The sequence below is a fragment of the Scyliorhinus canicula genome, chromosome 2, assembly GCF_902713615.1.
Source record: "Scyliorhinus canicula chromosome 2, sScyCan1.1, whole genome shotgun sequence".
Taxonomy (NCBI): domain Eukaryota; kingdom Metazoa; phylum Chordata; class Chondrichthyes; order Carcharhiniformes; family Scyliorhinidae; genus Scyliorhinus; species Scyliorhinus canicula.
Genome location: NC_052147.1, coordinates 208,893,849 through 208,920,235, shown reverse-complemented (window position 1 = coordinate 208,920,235; position 26,387 = coordinate 208,893,849). Strand labels below are relative to the sequence as shown.

Genomic DNA, 26,387 nt, shown 5'->3' with positions numbered 1-26,387 from the left:
TTTGGACTTTCAGAAAGCATTTGATACAGTGCCACATGGCAGGGTGGTTCCCAAATTCATAATGATTGGGCTTGTAGGGTCCTTGGCAGCATGGATTAGAAGTTGGCTAAGAGATAGGAAACAGAGAGTAAGTATAGATGTGCATTTCTCAGGCTGGAGATGAGTTGAAAGTGGTGTTCCCCAGGGGCTCAGTGTTGGGACCCTGGGCGCAATTCTCCCAACGGGGTTCTAAGTGCCGACGCCGGAGTGAAAACCGGAGTGTTTCACTCCGGCGTCAGAGCCTGCTCCCAGCCCCCTATTCTCCCGCCCCCGGCGGGGCTCGGAGCGGCGTTGCGTCATTTACGCTCTCTGGGCCTTGGCACCATGTAAAAACTGGCTCCGTGTAAATGACGAGGCCGGCGCAGCGTAAATGCGTCACCCGCACGGTTGCCGTCCTCCACGAGTCCACCCCGCAAGAAGATGGCGGATGGATCTTGCGGGGTGGCGGAGGATAGGAGGTCCTCCTTTAGAGAGGCCGGCCCGCCGATTGGCGGGCACCGATCGCTGGCCAGACCCCATCGGAGGCCCCCCCCCTCCCACAGGCCACCCCCCCCCCCCCAGCACTCCCGCGCAGTTCCTGCTGGCAGCGACCAGGTGTGGACGGCGCCGGTGGGAACATGTCGTGTTGGAGCGGCCGCTTGGCCCATTCGGGTAGGAGAATCGCCGCTCGCCTTTTGCAAACAACGAGCGGCAATTCTCCGAGCGGCGATTCGTGATTCTCCGAGCGGCCAGCCGTGAATCTCGCCGCGTGAGTTTGTGGGGGTGGGAGAATTGCGTGCAGGTGCTGGGGTAGCGTGGCGGGACTCGCGTGGCGCCTCGGCGATTCTCCTACCCGGCGTGTGTGTGTGTGGGGGGGGGGGGGGGGGGGGGGGGAGGATTCTGCCCCCTTACTTTTTCTGATTCATATAAATGATTTAGAAGTGGGTGTTGAGGGCAAAATCTTTAAATTTGCAGATGACATTAAGCTAGGGAGAATAGTTAATTGTGAGTATGACAGTGAGCGACTTCAGAGGGACATTAACTAGTTGGCCAAATGGTCAGACACCTGGCACGTCAATGCAGCCAAATGTGAGGTAATGCATTTTGATAGAAGAACCATGGGGAGACAATATAGGCTCAATGGTACAACTTTGAGGGGAGCACAGGAGCAGAGGGTCCTCGGGGTTCAAGTGCATAATTCTCTGAAGGTGGCCAAGCAGGTTGAAACAGGTGTTAAGAAGGCTTATAGTATCCTTGGGTTTATAAATAGAGGCAAAGAGAATATAAGCAAGGAATTGATACTACACATTTGGAGTACTGTGTTCAGTTCTGGGTACCTTATTCAAGGAAGGATGTTAAAGCCCTGGAGAAAGTGCAGAGGAGATTTACTTGAATAATACAGGAATGAGGAATTTTAGATACAAGGACAAGAGGTGACCTTACTGAGGTGTTTAAAACTCTGAACTATTTTGACAGGGTAAAGAAGGATATTCTGTTTCCACTAGTTGGTATTTCAATGACTAGGGAGGGTCACAATTTCAAGATAGTCAGCAAGAGAGCTAGGTGTGGGATGAGGAGAAACGTCTTTACTCAGAGAGCTGTTGGGGTTTGGCATGTGCTGCCTGGGAGAGTGGTGAAGGGGGATGACATAGGTTTCAAAAGGGAGCTGGATATATATTTGAAAGTGGTGAATTTCGAGGGCTATGTAGATAGGGCTGGGGAATGGGCCTAGCTAGGGAGCCGGTATAGACACGGTGGGTCAAATGTCGTCCTTCTCTGCTGTAAATAACAAAATAACAATTAACAAGGCCACAGTTAAGAGAGTACCAGAAAGGAGAGGCTTTAGTTAAAAAGAAAGAGGTTATAAGAGCTTGGCACCATTTATTTCAGGTATGCATTCATGTGTTCAACACTCCCATCTTACCCAAATTCATGCAGAAAACTCCTGTGTATTATTACTTCTGTTTTTGAAATTTCAACTGTACATAATTTTGCGCAGGTTTTTCCATGTCTGCAATTGTAATATGCCTATAAGGGATAGAAGTATGACATCACTAGAAAGGAAGCATGTCATGTGATCCAGTTGAGTTTCACTTTTTGCTTTTAAGCAAAGAATACGCAGACAGCTTTGCTGTTAATGTGTCTTCAAGCTTTGTATCTCTGTACGAATGTTCCCATGTGACTCATCTCAATAAATTAACTCACAATGGGTTTGCAGAATCCTTTATGAGCGATTGGTATCACTTTATATCATTATAAGGGCACGACATCTTCTATTCATAAAGACATTTTCTTTTCTTTCTCTGTTTGTCATTTTTAAGAGCCTCTTCTTGGAAAAGAAATCCTCCAAGCAGCAGTGTTTTTCAAACTATTTTGTCCCGACCCATTTTTACCAACCAGCCATCCTTCAGGACCCACGCTGATTGACTGACCTTCGCGACTCATGCCGGCCGAACATAGTGATCCATGCTGGCTGAACTTCGTAACCCACGCTGTCTGAACTTTGCAACCTACCATTTTAACTTATCTTTAATGGGACAAGTGGACCTGCTTGGTCCTCACAATCTCACTTGCTTTGTCATTCAATGTTACATTTCTAATAAGGACTTCAGCTGATGATTTAAGCTCTCGCTGCATCCTTTGCAAAAAATCAAGAGGTTTTTTTCTCGAACTTGCCATGCTTAGTCGTCAAATGCCTTTGAAGTTTTGAGGGTTTTAATCTAATATTTGCCAGTACTTTCCTGCATATAACACATATGGGTTTGCATCCTGATTTGCATTGGCACAATTAATAAAGCCATACTTCAAGAAATCATCTTTATACTTTTTTGTTCCCGACTTCAGCTTCTTCTTAATGGGTTGTCCATCAGAGGCCCTGAAGCTCACACCAGCACGGCTTTGTTTTGCCATGGTATCCCTCCAGCAGATTCAGTTGTGGGATCCTGGCCTGTTTGTGTCTCTGGTCCTTTCTTCCTTACTATAAACTGATCCATCTTCAATTCTTTACACACTCCTGATGTTTTCCGGAAGCTACAAAATGGAGGAATCTCTCCTCCACGATTTTGCAGACTAGGCATGGACCACGTGATATCAGTGTACAAACCGGGCACCTGGCCTGTTCTCTGCTGCCGCTTCTGGTGTGAAGACTCTGTCATTTTAAAAAAATAAATTAGGAACTGGGACAGCGTGCTGACGTCAGGAGGTGGTGGTACTGAGACAGCGCGCTGACGTCAGGAGGTGGTGGTACTGGGTTAGCGCGCTGATGTCAGGAGGTGGTACTGAGACAGCGCGCTGACGTCAGGAGGTGGTACTGGGATAGCGCGCTGACGTCAGGAGGTGGTACTGGGATAGCGTGCTGACGTCAGGAGGTGGTGATACTGGGTTAGCGCGCTGATGTCAGGTGGTGGTGGTACTGGGATAGCGCGCTGATGTCAGGAGCTGGTACTGGGATAGCGCGCTGACGTCAGGAGCTGGTACTGGGATAGCGCGCTGACGTCAGGAGGTGGTACTGGGATAGAGCGCTGATGTCAGGAGGGGGTACTGGGATAGCGCGCTGATGTCAGGAGCTGGTACTGGGATAGCGCGCTGACGTCAGGAGCTGGTACTGGGATAGCGCGCTGACGTCAGGAGCTGGTACTGGGATAGCGCGCTGACGTCAGGAGCTGGTACTGGGATAGCGCGCTGACCTCAGGTGGTGGTGGTACTGGGTTAGCGCGCTGATGTCAGGAGGTGGTACTGGGATAGCGCGCTGACGTCAGGTGGTGGTGGTACTGGGATAGCGCGCTGACGTCAGGAGGTGGTACTGGGATAGCGCGCTGATGTCAGGAGGTGGTACTGGGATATCGGGCTGATGTCAGGAGGTGGTGGTACTGGGATAGCGCGCTGACGTCAGGAGGTGGTACTGGGATAGCGCGCTGATGTCAGGAGGTGGTACTGGGATAGCGCGCTGACGTCAGGAGTTGGTACTGGGATAGAGCGCTGATGTCAGGAGGTGGTACTGGGATAGCGCGCTGATGTCAGGAGGTGGTGGTACTGGGATAGCGCGCTGATGTCAGGAGGTGGTACTGGAATAGCGCGCTGACCTCAGGAGGTGGAGGTACTGGGATAGCGCGCTGATGTCAGGTGGTGGTACTGGGATAGCGCGCTGATGTCAGGTGGTGGTACTGGGATAGCGCGCTGATGTCAGGAGGTGGTACTGGGATAGCGCGCTGATGTCAGGTCGTGGTGGTACTGGGAGAGCGCGCTGATGTCAGGTGGTGGTGGTACTGGGATAGCGAGCTGATGTCAGGTGGTGGTACTGGGATAGCGCGCTGATGTCAGGTGGTGTTGGTACTGGGATAGCGCGCTGATGTCAGAAGGTGGTGGTACTGGGATAGCGCGCTGATGTCAGAAGGTGGTGGTACTGGGATAGCGCGCTGATGTCAGGAGGTGGTACTGGGACAGCGCTGATGTCAGAAGGTGGTGGTACTGGGATAGCGCGCTGATGTCAGGAGGTGGTACTGGGATAGCGCGCTGATGTCAGGAGGTGGAGGTACTGGGATAGCGCGCTGATGTCAGGTGGTGTTGGTACTGGGATAGCGCGCTGATGTCAGGAGGTGGTGGTACTGGGATAGCGCGCTGACGTCAGGAGGTGGTACTGGGATAGCGCGCTGATGTCAGGAAGTGGTACTGGGATAGCGCGCTGATGTCAGGAGCTGGTGGTACTGGGATAGCGCGCTGATGTCAGGAGGTGGTGGTACTGGGATTGCGCGCTGATGTCAGGAAGTGGTACTGGGATAGCGCGCTGATGTCAGGAGGTGGTGGTACTGGGATAGCGCGCTGATGTCAGGAGGTGGTACTGGGATAGCGCGCTGATGTCAGGAGGTGGTGGTACTGGGATAGCGCGCTGATGTTAGGAGGTGGTACTGGGATAGCGAGCTGATGTCAGGTGGTGGTACTGGGATAGCGCGCTGATGTCAGGTGGTGGTGGTACTGGGATAGCGCGCTGATGTTAGGAGGTGGTACTGGGATAGCGCGCTGACGTCAGGAGGTCGTACTGGGATAGCGCGCTGATGTCAGGAGGTGGTGGTACTGGGATAGCGTGCTGACGTCAGGAGGTGGTACTGGGATAGCGTGCTGACGTCAGGAGGTGGTACTGGGATAGCGCGCTGACGTCAGGAGGTGGTACTGGGATAGCGCACTGATGTCAGGAGGTGGTACTGGGATAGCGCGCTGATGTCAGGAGGTGGTACTGGGATAGCGCGCTGATGTCAGGAGGTGGTGGTACTGGGATAGCGCGCTGATGTCAGGAGGTGGTACTGGGATAGCGCACTGATGTCAGGAGGTGGTACTGGGATAGCGCGCTGATGTTAGGTGGTGGTGGTACTGGGATAGCGCGCTGATGTCAGGAGGTGGTGGTACTGAGATAGCGCGCTGACGTTAGGAGGTGGTACTGGGATAGCGCGCTGATGTCAGGAGGTGGTGGTACTGGGATAGCGCACTGATGTCAGGAGGTGGTACTGGGAAAGCGCGCTGATGTCCGGAGGTGGTACTGGGAAAGCGCGCTGATGTCAGGAGGTGGTGGTACTGGGATAGCGCGCTGACGTCAGGAGGTGGTACTGGGATAGCACGCTGATGTCCGGAGGTGGTACTGGGATAGCGCGCTGATGTCAGGAGGTGGTGGTACTGGGATAGCGCGCTGACGTCAGGAGGTGGTACTGGGATAGCACGCTGATGTCAGGAGGTGGTACTGGGATAGCGCGCTGACGTCAGGAGGTGGTACTGGGATAGCACGCTGATGTCCGGAGGTGGTACTGGGATAGCGCGCTGACGTCAGGAGGTGGTACTGGGATAGCACGCTGATGTCCGGAGGTGGTACTGGGATAGCGCGCTGATGTCAGGAGGTGGTACTGGGATAGCGCGCTGACGTCAGGAGGTGGTGGTACTGGGTTAGCGCGCTGATGTCAGGAGGTGGTACTGGGTTAGCGCGCTGATGTCAGGAGGTGGTACTGGGATAGCGCGCTGATGTCAGGTGGTGGTGGTACTGGGATAGCGCGCTGATGTCAGGTGGTGGTGGTACTGAGATAGCGCGCTGATGTCAGGTGGAGGTGGTACTGGGATAGCGCGCTGATGTCAGGTGGTGGTGGTACTGGGATAGCGCGCTGATGTCAGGAGGTGGTGGTACTGAGATAGCGCGCTGATGTCAGGAGGTGGTGGTACTGGGTTAGCGCGCTGATGTCAGGTGGTGGTGGTACTGGGTTAGCGCGCTGATGTCAGGTGGTGGTGGTACTGGGTTAGCGCGCTGATGTCAGGAGGTGGTACTGGGATAGCGTGCTGATGTCAGGAGGTGGTACTGGGAGAGCGCGCTGATGTCAGGAGGTGGTACTGGGATAGCGCGCTGACGTCAGGAGGTGGTACTGGGATAGCGCGCTGATGTCAGGAGGTGGTACTGGGATAGCGCGCTGACGTCAGGAGGTGGTACTGGAATAGCGCGCTGACCTCAGGAGGTGGTACTGGGATAGCGCGCTGATGTCAGGAGGTGGTGGTACTGGGATAGCGCGCTGATGTCAGGAGGTGGTACTGGGATAGCGCGCTGATGTCAGGTGGTGGTACTGGGTTAGCGCGCTGACGTCAGGAGGTGGTACTGGAATAGCGCGCTGATGTCAGGAGGTGGTGGTACTGGGATAGCGCGCTGATGTCAGGAGGTGGTGGTACTGGGATAGCGCGCTGATGTCAGGAGGTGGTACTGGGATAGCGCGCTGATGTCAGGAGGTGGTACTGGGATAGCGCGCTGACGTCAGGAGGTGGTACTGGGATAGCGCGCTGATGTCAGGAGGTGGTACTGGGATAGCGCGCTGACGTCAGGAGGTGGTACTGGAATAGCGCGCTGACGTCAGGAGGTGGTACTGGGATAGCGCGCTGACGTCAGGAGGTGGTACTGGGATAGCGCGCTGATGTCAGGAGGTGGTACTGGGATAGCGCACTGATGTCAGGAGGTGGTGGTACTGGGATAGCGCGCTGATGTCAGGAGGTGGTACTGGGATAGCGCACTGATGTCAGGAGGTGGTGGTACTGGGATAGCGCGCTGATGTCAGGAGGTGGTGGTACTGGGATAGCGCGCTGATGTCAGGAGGTGGTACTGGGATAGCGCGCTGATGTCAGGTGGTGGTACTGGGATAGCGCGCTGATGTCAGGAGGTGGTACTGGGATAGCGCGCTGATGTCAGGAGGTGGTACTGGGATAGCGCGCTGATGTCAGGAGGTGGTACTGGGATAGCGCGCTGATGTCAGGTGGTGGTACTGGGATAGCGCGCTGATGTCAGGAGGTGGAGGTACTGGGATAGCGAGCTGATGTCAGGAGGTGGTACTGGGATAGCGCGCTGATGTCAGGAGGTGGTACTGGGATAGCGCGCTGATGTCAGGAGGTGGTACTGGGATAGCGCGCTGATGTCAGGAGGTGGTACTGGGATAGCGCGCTGATGTCAGGAGGTGGTACTGGGATAGCGCGCTGATGTCAGGTGGTGGTACTGAGATAGCGCGCTGATGTTAGGAGGTGGTACTGGGATAGCGCGCTGATGTTAGGAGGTGGTACTGGGATAGCGCGCTGATGTCAGGAGGTGGTACTGGGATAGCGCGCTGACGTCAGGAGGTGGTACTGGGATAGCGAGCTGATGTCAGGAGGTGGTACTGGGATAGCGCGCTGATGTCAGGTGGTGGTGGTACTGGGATAGCGCGCTGATGTCAGGAGGTGGTACTGGGATAGCGCGCTGATGTCAGGTGGTGGTACTGGGATAGCGCGCTGATGTCAGGTCGTGGTGGTACTGGGAGAGCGCGCTGATGTCAGGTGGTGGTGGTACTGGGATAGCGCGCTGATGTCAGGAGGTGGTACTGGGATAGCGCGCTGATGTCAGGAGGTGGTGGTACTGGGATAGCGCGCTGAGGTCAGGTGGTGGTGGTACTGGGATAGCGCGCTGATGTCAGGAGGAGGTGGTACTGGGATAGCGCGCTGATGTCAGGTGGTGGTGGTACTGGGATAGCGCGCTGATGTCAGGTGGTGGTGGTACTGGGATAGCGCGCTGATGTCAGGAGGTGGTACTGGGATAGCGCGCTGATGTCAGGAGGTGGTACTGGGATAGCGCGCTGATGTTAGGAGGTGGTACTGGGATAGCGAGCTGATGTCAGGTGGTGGTACTGGGATAGCGCGCTGATGTCAGGAGGTGGTACTGGGATAGCGCGCTGATGTTAGGAGGTGGAACTGGGATAGCGAGCTGATGTCAGGTGGTGGTACTGGGATAGCGCGCTGATGTCAGGTGGTGGTGGTACTGCGTTAGCGCGCTGACGTCAGGAGGTGGTACTGGGATAGCGCGCTGATGTCAGGAGGTGGTGGTACTGGGATAGCGCGCTGACGTCAGGAGGTGGTACTGGGATAGCGCGCTGACGTCAGGAGGTGGTACTGGGATAGCGCACTGATGTCAGGAGGTGGTGGTACTGGGATAGCGCGCTGATGTCAGGAGGTGGTGGTACCTGGATAGCGCGCTGATGTCAGGAGGTGGTACTGGGATAGCGCACTGATGTCAGGAGGTGGTACTGGGATAGCGCGCTGATGTTAGGTGGTGGTGGTACTGGGATAGCGCGCTGATGTCAGGAGGTGGTGGTACTGAGATAGCGCTCTGATGTCAGGAGGTGGTACTGGGATAGCGCACTGATGTCAGGAGGTGGTGGTACTGGGATAGCGCGCTGATGTCAGGAGGTGGTGGTACTGGGATAGCGCGCTGATGTCAGGAGGTGGTACTGGGATAGCGCGCTGATGTCAGGAGGTGGTACTGGGATAGTGCGCTGACGTTAGGAGGTGGTACTGGGATAGCGCGCTGATGTCAGGAGGTGGTGGTACTGGGATAGCGCGCTGATGTCAGGAGGTGGTACTGGGATAGCGCGCTGATGTCAGGAGGTGGTGGTACTGGGATAGCGCGCTGACGTCAGGAGGTGGTGGTACTGGGATAGCGCGCTGACGTCAGGAGGTGGTACTGGGATAGCGCGCTGATGTCCGGAGGTGGTACTGGGATAGCGCGCTGATGTCAGGAGGTGGTGGTACTGGGATAGCGCGCTGATGTCAGGAGGTGGTACTGGGATAGCGCGCTGATGTCAGGAGGTGGTGGTACTGGGATAGCGCGCTGACGTCAGGAGGTGGTACTGGGATAGCGCGCTGATGTCCGGAGGTGGTACTGGGATAGCGCGCTGATGTCAGGAGGTGGTGGTACTGGGATAGCGCGCTGATGTCCGGAGGTGGTACTGGGATAGCGCGCTGACGTCAGGAGGTGGTACTGGGATAGCACGCTGACGTCAGGAGGTGGTACTGGGATAGCACGCTGATGTCCGGAGGTGGTACTGGGATAGCGCGCTGATGTCAGGAGGTGGTACTGGGATAGCACGCTGACGTCAGGAGGTGGTACTGGGATAGCACGCTGATGTCCGGAGGTGGTACTGGGATAGCGCGCTGATGTCCGGAGGTGGTACTGGGATAGCGCGCTGATGTCAGGAGGTGGTACTGGGATAGCGCACTGATGTCAGGAGGGGGTACTGGGTTAGCGCGCTGATGTCAGGAGGTGGTACTGGGATAGCGCGCTGATGTCAGGAGGTGGTGGTACTGGGATAGCGCGCTGACGTCAGGAGGTGGTACTGGGTTAGCGCACTGACGTCAGGAGGTGGTGGTACTGGGATAGCGCGCTGACGTCAGGAGGTGGTGGTACTGAGATAGCGCGCTGATGTCAGGTGGTGGTGGTACTGGGTTAGCGCGCTGATGTCAGGAGGTGGTACTGGGATAGCGCGCTGATGTCAGGAGGTGGTACTGGGTTAGCGCGCTGATGTCAGGAGTTGGTACTGGGATAGCGCGCTGATGTCAGGTGGTGGTACTGGGATAGCGCGCTGACGTCAGGAGCTGGTACTGGGATAGCGCGCTGACGTCAGGAGGTGGTACTGGGATAGCGCGCTGATGTCAGGAGGTGGTACTGGGATAGCGCGCTGATGTCAGGAGGTGGTACTGGGATAGCGCGCTGGCGTCAGGAGCTGGTACTGGGATAGCGCGCTGATGTCAGGAGGTGGTACTGGGATAGCGCGCTGACGTCAGGAGGTGGTGGTACTGGGATAGCGCGCTGATGTCAGGAAGTGGTACTGGGATAGCGCGCTGATGTCAGGAGGTGGTGGTACTGGGTTAGCGTGCTGACATCAGGAGGTGGTGGTACTGGGATAGCGCACTGACGTCAGGAAGTGGTACTGGGATAGCGCGCTGACGTCAGGAGGTGGTACTGGGATAGCGCGCTGATGTGAGGAGGTGGTGGTACTGGGATAGCGCGCTGACGTCAGGTGGTGGTGGTACTGGGATAGCGCGCTGATGTCAGGAGGTGGTACTGGGATAGCGCGCTGATGTCAGGAGGTGGTACTGGGATAGCGCGCTGATGTCAGGAGGTGGTACTGGGATAGCGTGCTGATGTCAGAAGGAGGTACTGGGATAGCTCTCTGATGTCAGGACGTGGTACTGGGATAGCGCTCTGATGTCAGGACGTGGTACTGGGATAGCGCTCTGATGTCAGGAGGTGGTACTGGGATAGCGCTCTGATGTCAGGACGTGGTACTGGGATAGCGCGCTGATGTCCGGAGGTGGTACTGGGATAGCGCGCTGACCTCAGGTGTTGGTGGTACTGGGTTAGCGTGCTGATGTCAGGAGGTGGTACTGGGATAGCGCGCTGACCTCAGGTGTTGGTGGTACTGGGTTAGCGTGCTGACATCAGGAGGTGGTACTGGGATAGCGCGCTGACGTCAGGAGGTGGTACTGGGATAGCGCACTGACGTCAGGAGGTGGTATTGGGTTAGCGCGCTGATGTCAGGAGGTCGTACTGGGATAGCGCGCTGATGTCAGGAGGTGGTACTGGGATAGCGCGCTGATGTCAGGAGGTGGTGGTACTGGGATAGCGCGCTGATGTCAGGAGGTGGTGGTACTGGGATAGCGCGCTGACGTCAGGAGGTGGTACTGGGATAGCGCGCTGACGTCAGGAGGTGGTACTGGGATAGCGCGCTGATGTCAGGAGCTGGTACTGGGATAGCGCGCTGATGTCAGGAGGTGGTGGTACTGGGATAGCGCGCTGATGTCAGGAGGTGGTGGTACTGGGATAGCGCGCTGATGTCAGGAGGTGGTGGTACTGGGATAGCGCGCTGATGTCAGGAGGTGGTACTGGGATAGCGCGCTGATGTCAGGAGGTGGTACTGGGATAGCGCGCTGATGTCAGGAGGTGGTGGTACAGGGATAGCGCGCTGATGTCAGGCGGTGGTACTGGGATAGCGCGCTGATGTCAGGAGGTGGTACTGGGATAGCGCGCTGATGTCAGGAGGTGGTACTGGGATAGCGCGCTGATGTCAGGAGGTGGTACTGGGATAGCGCGCTGATGTCAGGAGGTGGTACTGGGATAGCGCGCTGATGTCAGGAGGTGGTGGTACTGGGATAGCGCGCTGATGTCAGGAGGTGGTACTGGGATAGCGTGCTGACCTCAGGAGGTGGAGGTACTGGGATAGCGCGCTGATGTCAGGTGGTGGTACTGGGATAGCGCGCTGATGTCAGGTGGTGGTGGTTCTGGGAGAGCGCGCTGATTTCAGGTGGTGGTGGTACTGGGATAGCGCGCTGATGTCAGGAGCTGGTACTGGGATAGCGCGCTGATGTCAGGAGGTGGTACTGGGATAGCATGCTGATGTCAGGAGCTGGTACTGGGATAGCGCGCTGATGTTAGGAGGTGGTACTGGGATAGCGAGCTGATGTCAGGTGGTGGTACTGGGATAGCACGCTGATGTCAGGTGGTGGTGGTACTGGGTTAGCGCGCTGATGTCAGGAGGTGGTACTGGGTTAGTGCGCTGATGTCAGGCGGTGGTGGTACTGGGATAGCGCGCTGATGTCAGGAGGTGGTGGTACTGGGATAGCGCGCTGACGTCAGGAGGTGGTACTGGGATAGCGCTCTGATGTCAGGAGGTGGTACTGGGATAGCGCGCTGACGTCAGGAGGTGGTGGTACTGGGATAGCGCGCTGACGTCAGGAGGTGGTGGTACTGGGATAGCGCGCTGATGTCAGGTGGTGGTGGTACTGGGTTAGCGCGCTGATGTCAGGAGGTGGTACTGGGTTAGCGCGCTGATGTCAGGAGGTGGTACTGGGTTAGCGCGCTGATGTCAGGAGGTGGTACTGGGATAGCGCGCTGATGTCAGGAGGTGGTACTGGGATAGCGCGCTGATGTCAGGAAGTGGTACTGGGATAGCGCGCTGATGTCAGGAGGTGGTACTGGGATAGCGCGCTGACGTCAGGTGGTGGTACTGGGATACCGCGCTGACGTCAGGTGGTGGTACTGGGATAGCGCGCTGATGTCAGGAGGTGGTGCTACTGGGATAGCGCGCTGATGTCAGGAGGTGGTACTGGGATAGCGCACTGACGTCAGGTGGTGGTACTGGGTTAGCGCGCTGATGTCAGGAGGTGGTGGTACTGGGTTAGCGCGCTGACGTCAGGTGGTGGTACTGGGATAGCGCGCTGATGTCAGGAGGTGATGGTACTGGGATAGCGCGCTGATGTCAGGAGGTGGTACTGGGATAGCGCGCTGACGTCAGGTGGTGGTACTGGGATAGCGCGCTGATGTCAGGAGGTGGTACTGGTATAGCGCGCTGACCTCAGGAGGTGGAGGTACTGGGATAGCGAGCTGATGTCAGGTGGTGGTACTGGAATAGCGCGCTGATGTCAGGAGGTGGTACTGGGATAGCGCGCTGATGTCAGGAGGTGGTGGTACTGGGATAGCACGCTGATGTCAGGAGGTGGTACTGGGATAGCGCGCTGATGTCAGGAGGTGGTGGTACTGGGATAGCGCGCTGATGTCAGGAGGTGGTACTGGGTTAGCGCGCTGATGTCAGGAGGTGGTACTGGGATAGCGCGCTGATGTCAGGAGGTGGTACTGGGATAGCGCGCTGATGTCAGGAGGTGGTACTGGGATAGCGCGCTGATGTCAGGTGGTGGTACTGGGATAGCGCGCTGATGTCAGGAGGTGGTGGTACTGGGATAGCGCGCTGATGTCAGGAGGTGGTGCTACTGGGATAGCGAGCTGATGTCAGGAGGTGGTACTGGGTTAGCGCGCTGATGTCAGGAGGTGGTACTGGGATAGCGCGCTGATGTTAGGTGGTGGTACTGGGATAGCGCGCTGATGTCAGGAGGTGGTGGTACTGGGATAGCGCGCTGATGTCAGGTGGTGGTACTGGGATAGCGAGCTGATGTCAGGAGGTGGTACTGGGATAGCGCGCTGATGTCAGGCGGTGTTGGTACTGGGATAGCGAGCTGATGACAGGTGGTGGTACTGGGATAGCGCGCTGATGTCAGGAGGTGGTACTGGGATAGTGCGCTGATGTCAGGAGGTGGTACTGGGTTAGCGCGCTGATGACAGGTGGTGGTACTGGGATAGCGCGCTGATGTCAGGAGGTGGTACTGGGATAGCGCGCTGATGTCAGGAGGTGGTACTGGGATAGCGCGCTGATGTCAGGAGGTGGTGGTACTGGGATAGCGCGCTGATGTCAGGAGGTGGTACTGGGATAGCGCGCTGACATCAGGTGGTGGTACTGGGATAGCGCGCTGATGTCAGGAGGTGGTACTGGGTTAGCGTGCTGATGTCAGGAGGTGGTACTGGGATAGCGCGCTGATGTCAAGAGGTGGTGCTACTGGGATAGCGCGCTGATGTCAGGTGGTGGTACTGGGATAGCGCGCTGATGTCAGGAGGTGGTACTGGGATAGCGCGCTGATGTCAGGAGGTGGTACTGGGATAGCGCGCTGATGTCAGGAGGTGGTGGTACTGGGATAGCGCGCTGATGTCAGGTGGTGGTGGTACTGGGTTAGCGCGCTGATGTCAGGAGGTGGTACTGGGTTAGCGCGCTGATGTCAGGAGGTGGTACTGGGATAGCGCGCTGATGTCAGGAGGTGGTGGTACTGGGATAGCGCGCTGATGTCAGGAGGTGGTGGTACTGGGTTAGCGCGCTGATGTCAGGAGGTGGTACTGGGATAGCGCGCTGACGTCAGGTGGTGGCACTGGGATAGCGCGCTGATGTCAGGAGGTGGTGGTGCTGGGATAGCGCGCTGACGTCAGGAGGTGGTGGTACTGGGATAGCGCGCTGATGTCAGGAGGTGGTACTGGGATAGCGCGCTGATGTCAGGAGGTGGTGGTACTGGGATAGCGCGCTGATGTCAGGAGGTGGTACTGGGATAGCGCGCTGATGTCAGGTGGTGGTGGTACTGGGATAGCGAGCTGATGTCAGGAGGTCGTACTGGGATAGCGCGCTGATGTCAGGAGGTGGTGGTACTGGGATAGCGCGCTGATGACAGGAGGTGGTACTGGGATAGCGCGCTGATGTCAGGAGGTGGTGGTACTGGGATAGCGCGCTGATGTCAGGAGGTGGTGGTACTGGGTTAGCGCGCTGATGTCAGGAGGTGGTACTGGGATAGCGCGCTGACGTCAGGTGGTGGTACTGGGATAGCGCGCTGATGTCCGGAGGTGGTACTGGGATAGCGCGCTGACCTCAGGTGTTGGTGGTACTGGGTTAGCGTGCTGATGTCAGGAGGTGGTACTGGGATAGCGCGCTGACCTCAGGTGTTGGTGGTACTGGGTTAGCGTGCTGACATCAGGAGGTGGTACTGGGATAGCGCGCTGACGTCAGGAGGTGGTACTGGGATAGCGCACTGACGTCAGGAGGTGGTATTGGGTTAGCGCGCTGATGTCAGGAGGTCGTACTGGGATAGCGCGCTGATGTCAGGAGGTGGTACTGGGATAGCGCGCTGATGTCAGGAGGTGGTGGTACTGGGATAGCGCGCTGATGTCAGGAGGTGGTGGTACTGGGATAGCGCGCTGACGTCAGGAGGTGGTACTGGGATAGCGCGCTGACGTCAGGAGGTGGTACTGGGATAGCGCGCTGATGTCAGGAGCTGGTACTGGGATAGCGCGCTGATGTCAGGAGGTGGTGGTACTGGGATAGCGCGCTGATGTCAGGAGGTGGTGGTACTGGGATAGCGCGCTGATGTCAGGAGGTGGTGGTACTGGGATAGCGCGCTGATGTCAGGAGGTGGTGGTACTGGGATAGCGCGCTGATGTCAGGAGGTGGTACTGGGATAGCGCGCTGATGTCAGGAGGTGGTACTGGGATAGCGCGCTGATGTCAGGAGGTGGTGGTACAGGGATAGCGCGCTGATGTCAGGCGGTGGTACTGGGATAGCGCGCTGATGTCAGGAGGTGGTACTGGGATAGCGCGCTGATGTCAGGTGGTGGTACTGGGATAGCGCGCTGATGTCAGGAGGTGGTACTGGGATAGCGCGCTGATGTCAGGAGGTGGTACTGGGATAGCGCGCTGATGTCAGGAGGTGGTGGTACTGGGATAGCGCGCTGATGTCAGGAGGTGGTACTGGGATAGCGTGCTGACCTCAGGAGGTGGAGGTACTGGGATAGCGCGCTGATGTCAGGTGGTGGTACTGGGATAGCGCGCTGATGTCAGGTGGTGGTGGTTCTGGGAGAGCGCGCTGATTTCAGGTGGTGGTGGTACTGGGATAGCGCGCTGATGTCAGGAGCTGGTACTGGGATAGCGCGCTGATGTCAGGAGGTGGTACTGGGATAGCATGCTGATGTCAGGAGCTGGTACTGGGATAGCGCGCTGATGTTAGGAGGTGGTACTGGGATAGCGAGCTGATGTCAGGTGGTGGTACTGGGATAGCACGCTGATGTCAGGTGGTGGTGGTACTGGGTTAGCGCGCTGATGTCAGGAGGTGGTACTGGGTTAGTGCGCTGATGTCAGGCGGTGGTGGTACTGGGATAGCGCGCTGATGTCAGGAGGTGGTGGTACTGGGATAGCGCGCTGACGTCAGGAGGTGGTACTGGGATAGCGCTCTGATGTCAGGAGGTGGTACTGGGATAGCGCGCTGACGTCAGGAGGTGGTGGTACTGGGATAGCGCGCTGACGTCAGGAGGTGGTGGTACTGGGATAGCGCGCTGATGTCAGGTGGTGGTGGTACTGGGTTAGCGCGCTGATGTCAGGAGGTGGTACTGGGTTAGCGCGCTGATGTCAGGAGGTGGTACTGGGTTAGCGCGCTGATGTCAGGAGGTGGTACTGGGATAGCGCGCTGATGTCAGGAGGTGGTACTGGGATAGCGCGCTGATGTCAGGAAGTGGTACTGGGATAGCGCGCTGATGTCAGGAGGTGGTACTGGGATAGCGCGCTGACGTCAGGTGGTGGTACTGGGATACCGCGCTGACGTCAGGTGGTGGTACTGGGATAGCGCGCTGATGTCAGGAGGTGGTGCTACTGGGATAGCGCGCTGATGTCAGGAGGTGGTACTGGGATAGCGCACTGACGTCAGGTGGTGGTACTGGGTTAGCGCGCTGATGTCAGGAGGTGGTGGTACTGGGTTAGCGCGCTGACGTCAGGTGGTGGTACTGGGATAGCGCGCTGATGTCAGGAGGTGATGGTACTGGGATAGCGCGCTGATGTCAGGAGGTGGTACTGGGATAGCGCGCTGACGTCAGGTGGTGGTACTGGGATAGCGCGCTGATGTCAGGAGGTGGTACTGGTATAGCGCGCTGACCTCAGGAGGTGGAGGTACTGGGATAGCGAGCTGATGTCAGGTGGTGGTACTGGAATAGCGCGCTGATGTCAGGAGGTGGTACTGGGATAGCGCGCTGATGTCAGGAGGTGGTGGTACTGGGATAGCACGCTGATGTCAGGAGGTGGTACTGGGATAGCGCGCTGATGTCAGGAGGTGGTGGTACTGGGATAGCGCGCTGATGTCAGGAGGTGGTACTGGGTTAGCGCGCTGATGTCAGGAGGTGGTACTGGGATAGCGCGCTGATGTCAGGAGGTGGTACTGGGATAGCGCGCTGATGTCAGGAGGTGGTACTGGGATAGCGCGCTGATGTCAGGTGGTGGTACTGGGATAGCGCGCTGATGTCAGGAGGTGGTGGTACTGGGATAGCGCGCTGATGTCAGGAGGTGGTGCTACTGGGATAGCGAGCTGATGTCAGGAGGTGGTACTGGGTTAGCGCGCTGATGTCAGGAGGTGGTACTGGGATAGCGCGCTGATGTTAGGTGGTGGTACTGGGATAGCGCGCTGATGTCAGGAGGTGGTGGTACTGGGATAGCGCGCTGATGTCAGGTGGTGGTACTGGGATAGCGAGCTGATGTCAGGAGGTGGTACTGGGATAGCGCGCTGATGTCAGGCGGTGTTGGTACTGGGATAGCGAGCTGATGACAGGTGGTGGTACTGGGATAGCGCGCTGATGTCAGGAGGTGGTACTGGGATAGCGCGCTGATGTCAGGAGGTGGTACTGGGTTAGCGCGCTGATGACAGGTGGTGGTACTGGGATAGCGCGCTGATGTCAGGAGGTGGTACTGGGATAGCGCGCTGATGTCAGGAGGTGGTACTGGGATAGCGCGCTGATGTCAGGAGGTGGTGGTACTGGGATAGCGCGCTGATGTCAGGAGGTGGTACTGGGATAGCGCGCTGACATCAGGTGGTGGTACTGGGATAGCGCGCTGATGTCAGGAGGTGGTACTGGGTTAGCGTGCTGATGTCAGGAGGTGGTACTGGGATAGCGCGCTGATGTCAAGAGGTGGTGCTACTGGGATAGCGCGCTGATGTCAGGTGGTGGTACTGGGATAGCGCGCTGATGTCAGGAGGTGGTACTGGGATAGCGCGCTGATGTCAGGAGGTGGTACTGGGATAGCGCGCTGATGTCAGGAGGTGGTGGTACTGGGATAGCGCGCTGATGTCAGGTGGTGGTGGTACTGGGTTAGCGCGCTGATGTCAGGAGGTGGTACTGGGTTAGCGCGCTGATGTCAGGAGGTGGTACTGGGATAGCGCGCTGATGTCAGGAGGTGGTGGTACTGGGATAGCGCGCTGATGTCAGGAGGTGGTGGTACTGGGTTAGCGCGCTGATGTCAGGAGGTGGTACTGGGATAGCGCGCTGACGTCAGGTGGTGGCACTGGGATAGCGCGCTGATGTCAGGAGGTGGTGGTGCTGGGATAGCGCGCTGACGTCAGGAGGTGGTGGTACTGGGATAGCGCGCTGATGTCAGGAGGTGGTACTGGGATAGCGCGCTGATGTCAGGAGGTGGTGGTACTGGGATAGCGCGCTGATGTCAGGAGGTGGTACTGGGATAGCGCGCTGATGTCAGGTGGTGGTGGTACTGGGATAGCGAGCTGATGTCAGGAGGTCGTACTGGGATAGCGCGCTGATGTCAGGAGGTGGTGGTACTGGGATAGCGCGCTGATGACAGGAGGTGGTACTGGGATAGCGCGCTGATGTCAGGAGGTGGTGGTACTGGGATAGCGCGCTGATGTCAGGAGGTGGTGGTACTGGGTTAGCGCGCTGATGTCAGGAGGTGGTACTGGGATAGCGCGCTGACGTCAGGTGGTGGTACTGGGATAGCGCGCTGATGTCAGGAGGTGGTGGTACTGGGATAGCGCGCTGACGTCAGGAGGTGGTACTGGGATAGCGCGCTGATGTCAGGAGGTGGTACTGGGATAGCGTGCTGATGTCCGGAGGTGGTACTGGGATAGCACGCTGATGTCAGGAGGTGGTACTGGGATAGCACGCTGATGTCAGGAGGTGGTGGTACTGGGATAGCGCGCTGATGTCAGGAGGTGGTACTGGGATAGCGCTGATGTCAGGAGGTGGTACTGGGATATCGCGCTGATGTCAGGAGGTGGTACTGGGATATCGCGCTGATGTCAGGAGGTGGTACTGGGATAGCGCGCTGATGTCAGGAGGTGGTACTGGGATAGCGCGCTGATGTCAGGAGGTGGTACTGGGAAAGCGCGCTGATGTCAGGAGATGGTGGTACTGGGATAGCGCGCTGATGTCAGGAGGTGGTACTGGGATAGCGTGCTGATGTCAGGAGGTGGTACTGGGATAGCGCGCTGATGTCAGGTGGTGGTGGTACTGGGATAGCGCGCTGATGTCAGGTGGTGGAGGTACTGGGATAGCGCGCTGATGTCAGAAGGTGGTGGTACTGGGATAGCGCGCTGATGTCAGGAGGTGGTACTGGGATAGCGCGCTGATGTCAGGTGGTGGTACTGGGATAGCGTGCTGATGTCAGGAGGTAGTGGTACTGGGATAGCGCGCTGATGTCAGGAGGTGGTGGTACTGGGATAGCGCGCTGATGTCAGGAGATGGTACTGGGATATCGGGCTGATGTCAGGAGGTGGTACTGGGATATCGGGCTGATGTCAGGAGGTGGTACTGGGATAGCGCGCTGATGTCAGGAGGTGGTGGTACTGGGATAGCGCGCTGATGTCAGGAGGTGGTGGTACTGGGATAGCGCGCTGATGTCAGGAGGTGGTACTGGGATAGCGCGCTGATGTCAGGAGGTGGTGGTACTGGGATAGCGCGCTGATGTCAGGTGGTGGTACTGGGATAGCGCGCTGATGTGAGGTGGTGGTACTGGGATAGCGCGCTGATGTCAGGAGGTGGCATTCTGCCCCAATGGGCACCGTGCCTGTGCTCTGCCGGATCTGCCTGGGCGGCAATGCATGTGGGCAGTATTCTCATTTTTTTAAAACAGCACATGGAGTCCCACGACTTTTATTTGTGAAGACTGATAACTTATCATACACCATTATAGTTACATAATTGCAGTGGCTTCAAACATTCACACAAGAATTTCACATGCGGATCCTTAGATTTCACTTGGCCTGCCCCAGAGTAGAACCACACATCATTTATTTGCTGTGATTGTTGCTCGTGCCTTCTTCTTGGATCTCAGTTTGAAAAACAAACAAACTGCTGCAATCACTGTTTATGTGGCGATCACATAATTCCCTTTTCCTGTGATGGTGCAGGCATTGATGTACTTGTGGAAGCCAGTGAAATGGTGTTGACTGCCAGCATTGTGACCTGTCATTCTCACTACACACACAAACTTCACTCAGCCGTTCTCTATGTCAGTCACAGGCCACGAGCTCCAATAGTCCAACCACTGGAAGTACTGACCCCACCCTCTCTCATTGGTCAATGGAAAAATGGGGCGCCGGATCTGACGTTAGGAACTTCAACCACCCATTGAATAAGCTGAGTGCCAAACAGGTGGAGCAAGGCAAAATGATGAGGTTGCTGGCAGTTGCAGCCGGCATTCTCAGCCTAAAAGCCGGTTGCAGCCGACATTTTAAAAAACCAGTCGCTGCCATTGGATGCTTCTCCCACAATCAGGAACACCACAACCGATCGCTCTGCAGCCTGACTGAAAAACTCTGGACTAATGAACCAGGAGTTTGTAAGGTCTTGCTCCCAATGTATTTAAGCTGCTCTGCATTTTCTAAAATTAACAGGTTGAATAATAGAATAATTTCCTTATCATCTATTATGATGCTTATGCAACAACATCAGAAGTGGATAAAACAGGGCAGCCTTCATCCACAATGTTCTGGCAGTTAGATAAGATTTGAGGACACATTAGAAACCATGGAATTTTTACTTTGGTCAAAGGGCAAAAAGGCCAATTCCTTCCATTTACTTAAAAGGCCAATTCCTTCCATTTACTTAAAAGGCCAATTCCTTCTATTTACTTAAAAGGCCAATTCCTTCCATTTACTTAAAAGGCCAATTCCTTCCATTTACTAAGTGCACAGGACACACAGAACATCTTTTTGCTGATAAAAGCATTTTATATATTGCATCCCCATATTGTCTACGTTTTCTTTTACCTTTTAACAAACTCTTCAAAGAGGATGCGATGAGAATATCCTTGTGCACGAATGCGTGTAGTTTCCAAAATGCCAGTGTACCTTAGTTGAACCAGAATTCTTTCTTCAAAAAATTTTTCTGCTTGTCGGTCATCATTGGGTTTGATGCAACGGACAAAATGAGGCTGACCAACCACCATTTTGGACAGTAGATCCATTAATGAATACTGTCAGATAAGAAAAGAAAATCAACCTAAAAAGTGTTTGTGGGTTTGTCATTGATCAATTACTTCCATTGACAGCATATACTCATAACTTATTTACAATGATCAGAATTGGAATAATTTATACCTTTTGTATCATTTTTGTTAAATGATTTTTAGTGCAAACTGTATGACGCCAATAAAGAAAGACTGGAACAAAATAAATAAGAAAAGCTGCGCCTGTCACTAAAGCTCACAGGAGTGGCAGCTGGAAATAAAATAAAACCCCTAAAATTACAATAAGTTTTTTTAAGAGGTCTAAAGAATGTGCATGGGCCCTTTAAATACCCTTTTGTCTCAGGCTTTGACCATGGAGGTTTCAGTGAAATTTCTTGAGATATTTTCATTTGATAATTGTTACCAATTATATTCTATTAATTCTACATTTTGATACAGATACTTGGTACATATATTTGTAATTACATCTTTTAACTAAAATACATTATTTGGTCAAAGTCATAAAGAACTGCTTGGAAATACAGACAACAAATAATCTGCACTTAGAATTATTCGAATCCCCACAGTGCAGAAGGAGGCCATTCGACCCATCAAGTCTGTACTGACCCTCTGAAAGAGCACCTCACCAAGGCCCACTCCCCCACCCTATCCCCGTAACTCCACCAATCCTTTGGACACTAAGGGCCAATTTAGCATGGCAAAACCACCTAACCTGCACATCTTGAACCTTAAACTTCTGTATCATAGCCTTGATATGCATATACATCCACTCTTTTGAATTCCACGGTGTTACTAGGAATTTAAATTCTTTAAAAGACTTTCTTTTAATTATCTGCAGCTAAATTCATCACATTACCCTAAAGTAAGAAGCCACAGTTTGTCTTTTCATGTTTGTTGTTTCCTCAGGATGTCGCATAACTTCCATTGTATCAACCTGGTTACAGAATAGTAAAAATGCAATATATGTCAGCAAGAGATTACAAAAACAATGTAATCTTCTACAACTAGCACCTCTGGATAGAGTGATAAAATTACCAATGCAAAAAAATGCAGGGCATCGGCAGCTGAGAGTCAATAAAAGGAATCAAAGAAATCAAAGAGTGTTAGCTTAAAGGCATACTGTGGTTATTAAAACAGAACACAATTTGGGGTTTTACTATTAAACCAACATAAAAATGTATCCATAACATACATTCTGTCTAAAATACAGCCCTATTAATCACACAATGTTAACATTTTGATCATCTTATATTTCACAAAAACATATTTCATCAAATCTAATGAAGCACTAAAATGAATGGCTTCAGAGTTATGTTTACATTACCATCATAAGTTCTAGTATGCAATTCTGTTCATTATGTAAATATATCCAGGACATAGGTAGCTATTATTTTTAACATACAATTGCTTGTTGTCTGCTGCTATACATGCTATGCTTCTATTCTAAGGAAAGAAAAAAATTACAAATTTGCAAACTAAGAACTGGTTTTACTGGGTAACCTACAAAAGATGAATAACATTTTTTAAAAAAGCAAACTCATGAATGTACTAGAAGTGTACAATGTATGATAAATTTATCTGCACACATACAACTTGAAAATGCTTTTTAGATTTTGGGAATTCCACATCAATGTGCTGGCTTACTAACATCCTGGACTACAAAGTGACAGGACACAGCTCTGTGTTTGTGAATCCCGACATGGCAAATTCCTAATGCCAGCTGGACTAAAGAAAGCAAATTTTAAGAATTTTTTTCTGTTCGGATAGAGAGGAAATCAGAGAGCAAATCGTCCCAACTTGCTCTTGTTAATTTAGTGGTTAGCTGCAGGTTGGTAGGCAGGTCTGGGAATAGATTGTATGTTCATCTTCTAAACAGAGGATTAGTGCATAATTGAGAAGATATAACAATGGGAAAAATTAATAGAAATGGCATGTGAAAAAAAGCTGTTGGAGTAAAGGAACTGAAAGTTTAAAATATGCTGCCTAAAAAGGTTTCATGTAAAAAAAGAGTATAAGTTTCAAGTCAATAGGTTGCACTTTGCAGTTGTTTGTGCACTCTTTGAAATATTTTCCTGATGTCATTTTTGAAAATTCCTGGAACATATTCTGGACTTTGTCCCCTTTTCTCAATCAGCCTTCTATTATCCAAGACTTCAAATATGTGATTTTAAAAGTAAACAGGAGAAAATAAATGTAAATTTAATCCTCAAGGGACATGGAAATATCATTTGCAAATGGCTGGCAACTGAGATGTATTATGTGCATTCATAACAAGCTCCAATGCTCAGTTATTTTTAACAAAACTAAAACATTTAAAATAAACAAAGAAACATACTGTAATCTAATTTGATGCATTAAAACCTATTTTGTTCCCAAAGTAACCCTTAAAAAATGGAACATGCATTCTGCAATCTGCAATAAATTGAACACAAAGAGGCCAATACGTAAATTAATTTGAATACAATTATTTTACCATATTTTTATTAATTGCAAAAATGTATTGCTGAAGACATTGCTGAAGATTATCATCTTGCTCAGGACAAAAGCAAGAATGTCAAATTTCAAACCACGACAGAAATTTATGCTCCAGGAGAAAATGGCGCTGATTGGTTAGCGCCAAATTGGCTAGCCGAGGTGTTGCCATTGACTTGCAATCCACAACTGAGGTTGCCTGAAGTCCGCAATCGAGTTTAAGGGGTTCTGATGCAGTGGCGTTTGGGGAAAATCAGTAGCAATGATAAAGCCCTCCTGGTTCTGACATTAGGTGAGTTGATTGGCAAGGTCTCATATCCCGGAGTGCAACTTGCGACAGTGTTGGAATGGGGGTTTCAATCAGGCATAACCCTCCTTATATGTATATCAAAAGGGCTTAATGCCACCATTAGGTGTCATTAAAGGACACCTCTTGTTTTATCAAAAATGATGGTCCAGGTACATCTGGCTGGAATTATATCTGCATTTTCTGTCTGGCACCGTGGGCCCTTAATAGGCTGCGTAGCTTCTGAGAAATGGGAGCTACATGACCAATTACAGGCCTGTTTGATGGTGAGCGTTGGAATTAAGAAAAAACTAAAATTGAAAAACCGATACTGAAAGCAAACACTGCAAATTCAATACATTTAAAAATAACAATGTTCTTGCTTATTTTGTACATAAAAATAGCTGAACTAAACTATAGATTTTGAAGATTGCCACTGTGTACTGTTGTCCTGTTATTATTAAATGTCATCTTGTTGTCATTCTTACCTTCAGCAAGTATTTAGGAGACTGTATTTGAAAAGTAAATAGAATAAAAGATGATCAACAATATAACAAGAACTAAAGCAATAGAAGATCAGTACTGTAAGATTAAATAGAGAAATGCCGCAGATGTAACTATTTTGACAGTAACTATATTGTTGCTTCAAACCCTCTCATTATTACTTTTATTGGGTTCTTAATTTCTAAACAGCATGCGGTTTAAAGGCAGCATTTTTAATTTGCATTGAAAAACAAGACGAAGTGAAACGCTGTAAATAAAAACTGAGTGTTCCTATGAAAATCTGCATTAACCGGCATACTTCAAAGCATTCAAACTCATCACATGACCAAATAAATATTGGGATTTCTGATTAGATCTGTAGCAAGCTTCATTATTTTTGTCTCTCACATCATGGTGTGAATGCAATAACCAAGGAGTTTGTGTTTGGATCGCACAGCTCGTATTCTTCTAATTTAGGAAAATTCAGAAATAATTCTGGATTTCCAGTGGCTATCATTACTTCACCATGAATGGGAATTTGTTTTTAAACATCAAGTCAAATGGTGCCTGCATTAAAAAAAAGGTTGCAGTTAAATGTTTGCTGTTGAAGTGCAGTGATATGTACACACTGGATTTGTGCTGGCTGTATTCATTGATTGCCTTGACTTCAGTTGTTTTCTTTGAAGATATAGTAGCTAGAGGGATAGGTAGAAGTCCTAGTGACTCACACCATAGGATGCAAATGAAGAAACCAAGTACCGAGTGCTTTGATGTGAATGTAAATGTAAAGTCCATGTGAGTTGCAGTTTGATACCATGCAATTTAAATTGATCAAATCTAAACTTTAGATTTAAATATTTAAATGGAACTGCTTTCAGGATTGTTGAATCATCAGTTTAAATCACATCTTAGTATTGAACTGAAAATACTATAAAGTTTCAATGTCTCTATTAATAAATTCTCTTCTCCTGAAACTGTTTGTATAAATACAAATTTGTTCATTTGATCATGTGAAGAATTGAATTCAGGGTCATTATCAACATGGGCTTATTAAAACGAAAAAGAAAATTGTAGCTTTCTGTATATCTCACAATGCTAATTAGAAGTTCCGTATTTGAAAGAGCCAGTTGCAAAGCATACAAACCTTTTTACAGCCTGCAGTAAGCTGCAGAGGTAATGACCTTGATGCTGCATTTACTCTTGCTCTTGACTGTGCTAAGTTACCTGAAAAAGAAAGGAAGCAAAAATTGTTCTAAGTAAGGAATGCTAAAAAGATGTTAAATAAGCATGTGTGATATGCTCAGGATATGTCAAAGTTTTAGTATGTCTAGCACAAGATGTCCAAATGTTTTCTCTGGCTACATCTTCAGAGGCTAAACTGTGATTAATAGCAATGAAAGGAGCCTTTGAAGCAGGATTGGTGACATCAAAGTCTTAATCCATGGGTGGCAGGATTTTTTTAATGAGTGGGAAACATTTTAGCACATTTCAACTGATTTACAGCATAAGCAAACAATAGGCCGCTGCAGATATTTCATGCACCTTTAAACAAATGGTATAAACAAGGCTCAGATATAATTCCCCATTTAAATATGCATTGTGTAATAACCACATATGCAAATAATAATAAAAACCTTTGGGAAATCACTCAACAGGTGGCAAAATCATTTCTATGTTAGTAAAAAAATAAGTGAATAATGTTTCTACAGTGCTTGTTATTATACATTGCCAAAAACATGCTATAAACAGAAGTCCTCGGCTGCTCCTCAGTTAGTCAATTCATTTGCATTTTATTCAATGAAAATATGTATAGTTTTAAACTAAACACTTATCATCATGAATGATAACGACTCCCTCGCTCCATTGTGATAGCTTTCCAAGTTAAAGTCATGATGTAGGTAAGCATCACCTCTCCAAAAGGGAACAATGGCACATTGAAAGTTTTTCCTGAATTTTCCAAAATGCACTGCCACACCTGTTAATAACCAAGTACTGCACTAAATCTATTAACAGCACATTACTTGATTTAACCAAATAAGAACCAAAATACTGATGTTAAAAACATGGTGGCTTTATGCTTCCCACCAAAATGGAATGGCGGTGATTCCCTCTGGGTTGCCTTCTATTCTGACCACACAGCAATTTTACGCTGGGGGTGGAGGGTTTCAAAGTCTCAGACAGGAGACCTGCCCTTTCCCCAAATGAGGC

The 26,387-nt window shown here is 52.0% G+C and overlaps 1 protein-coding gene across 5 annotated transcripts in view; it reads right to left on the bottom strand.

The window, feature by feature from the left end:
• The window catches only part of myo3b (myosin IIIB), an 881,575-nt gene that overhangs the window by 395,191 nt on the left and 459,997 nt on the right, over positions 1–26,387 (bottom strand). For all 5 annotated transcript variants that reach the window (XM_038789471.1, XM_038789472.1, XM_038789473.1 and 2 more), the window contains 4 exons: positions 25,324–25,403; positions 24,185–24,205; positions 21,795–21,872; positions 20,739–20,944 (listed from right to left, as the gene is read on the bottom strand). In XM_038789471.1, the coding sequence (XP_038645399.1) occupies positions 20,739–20,944; positions 21,795–21,872; positions 24,185–24,205; positions 25,324–25,403 (385 nt within the window). The remainder of the gene's footprint in view (positions 1–20,738; positions 20,945–21,794; positions 21,873–24,184; positions 24,206–25,323; positions 25,404–26,387) is intronic.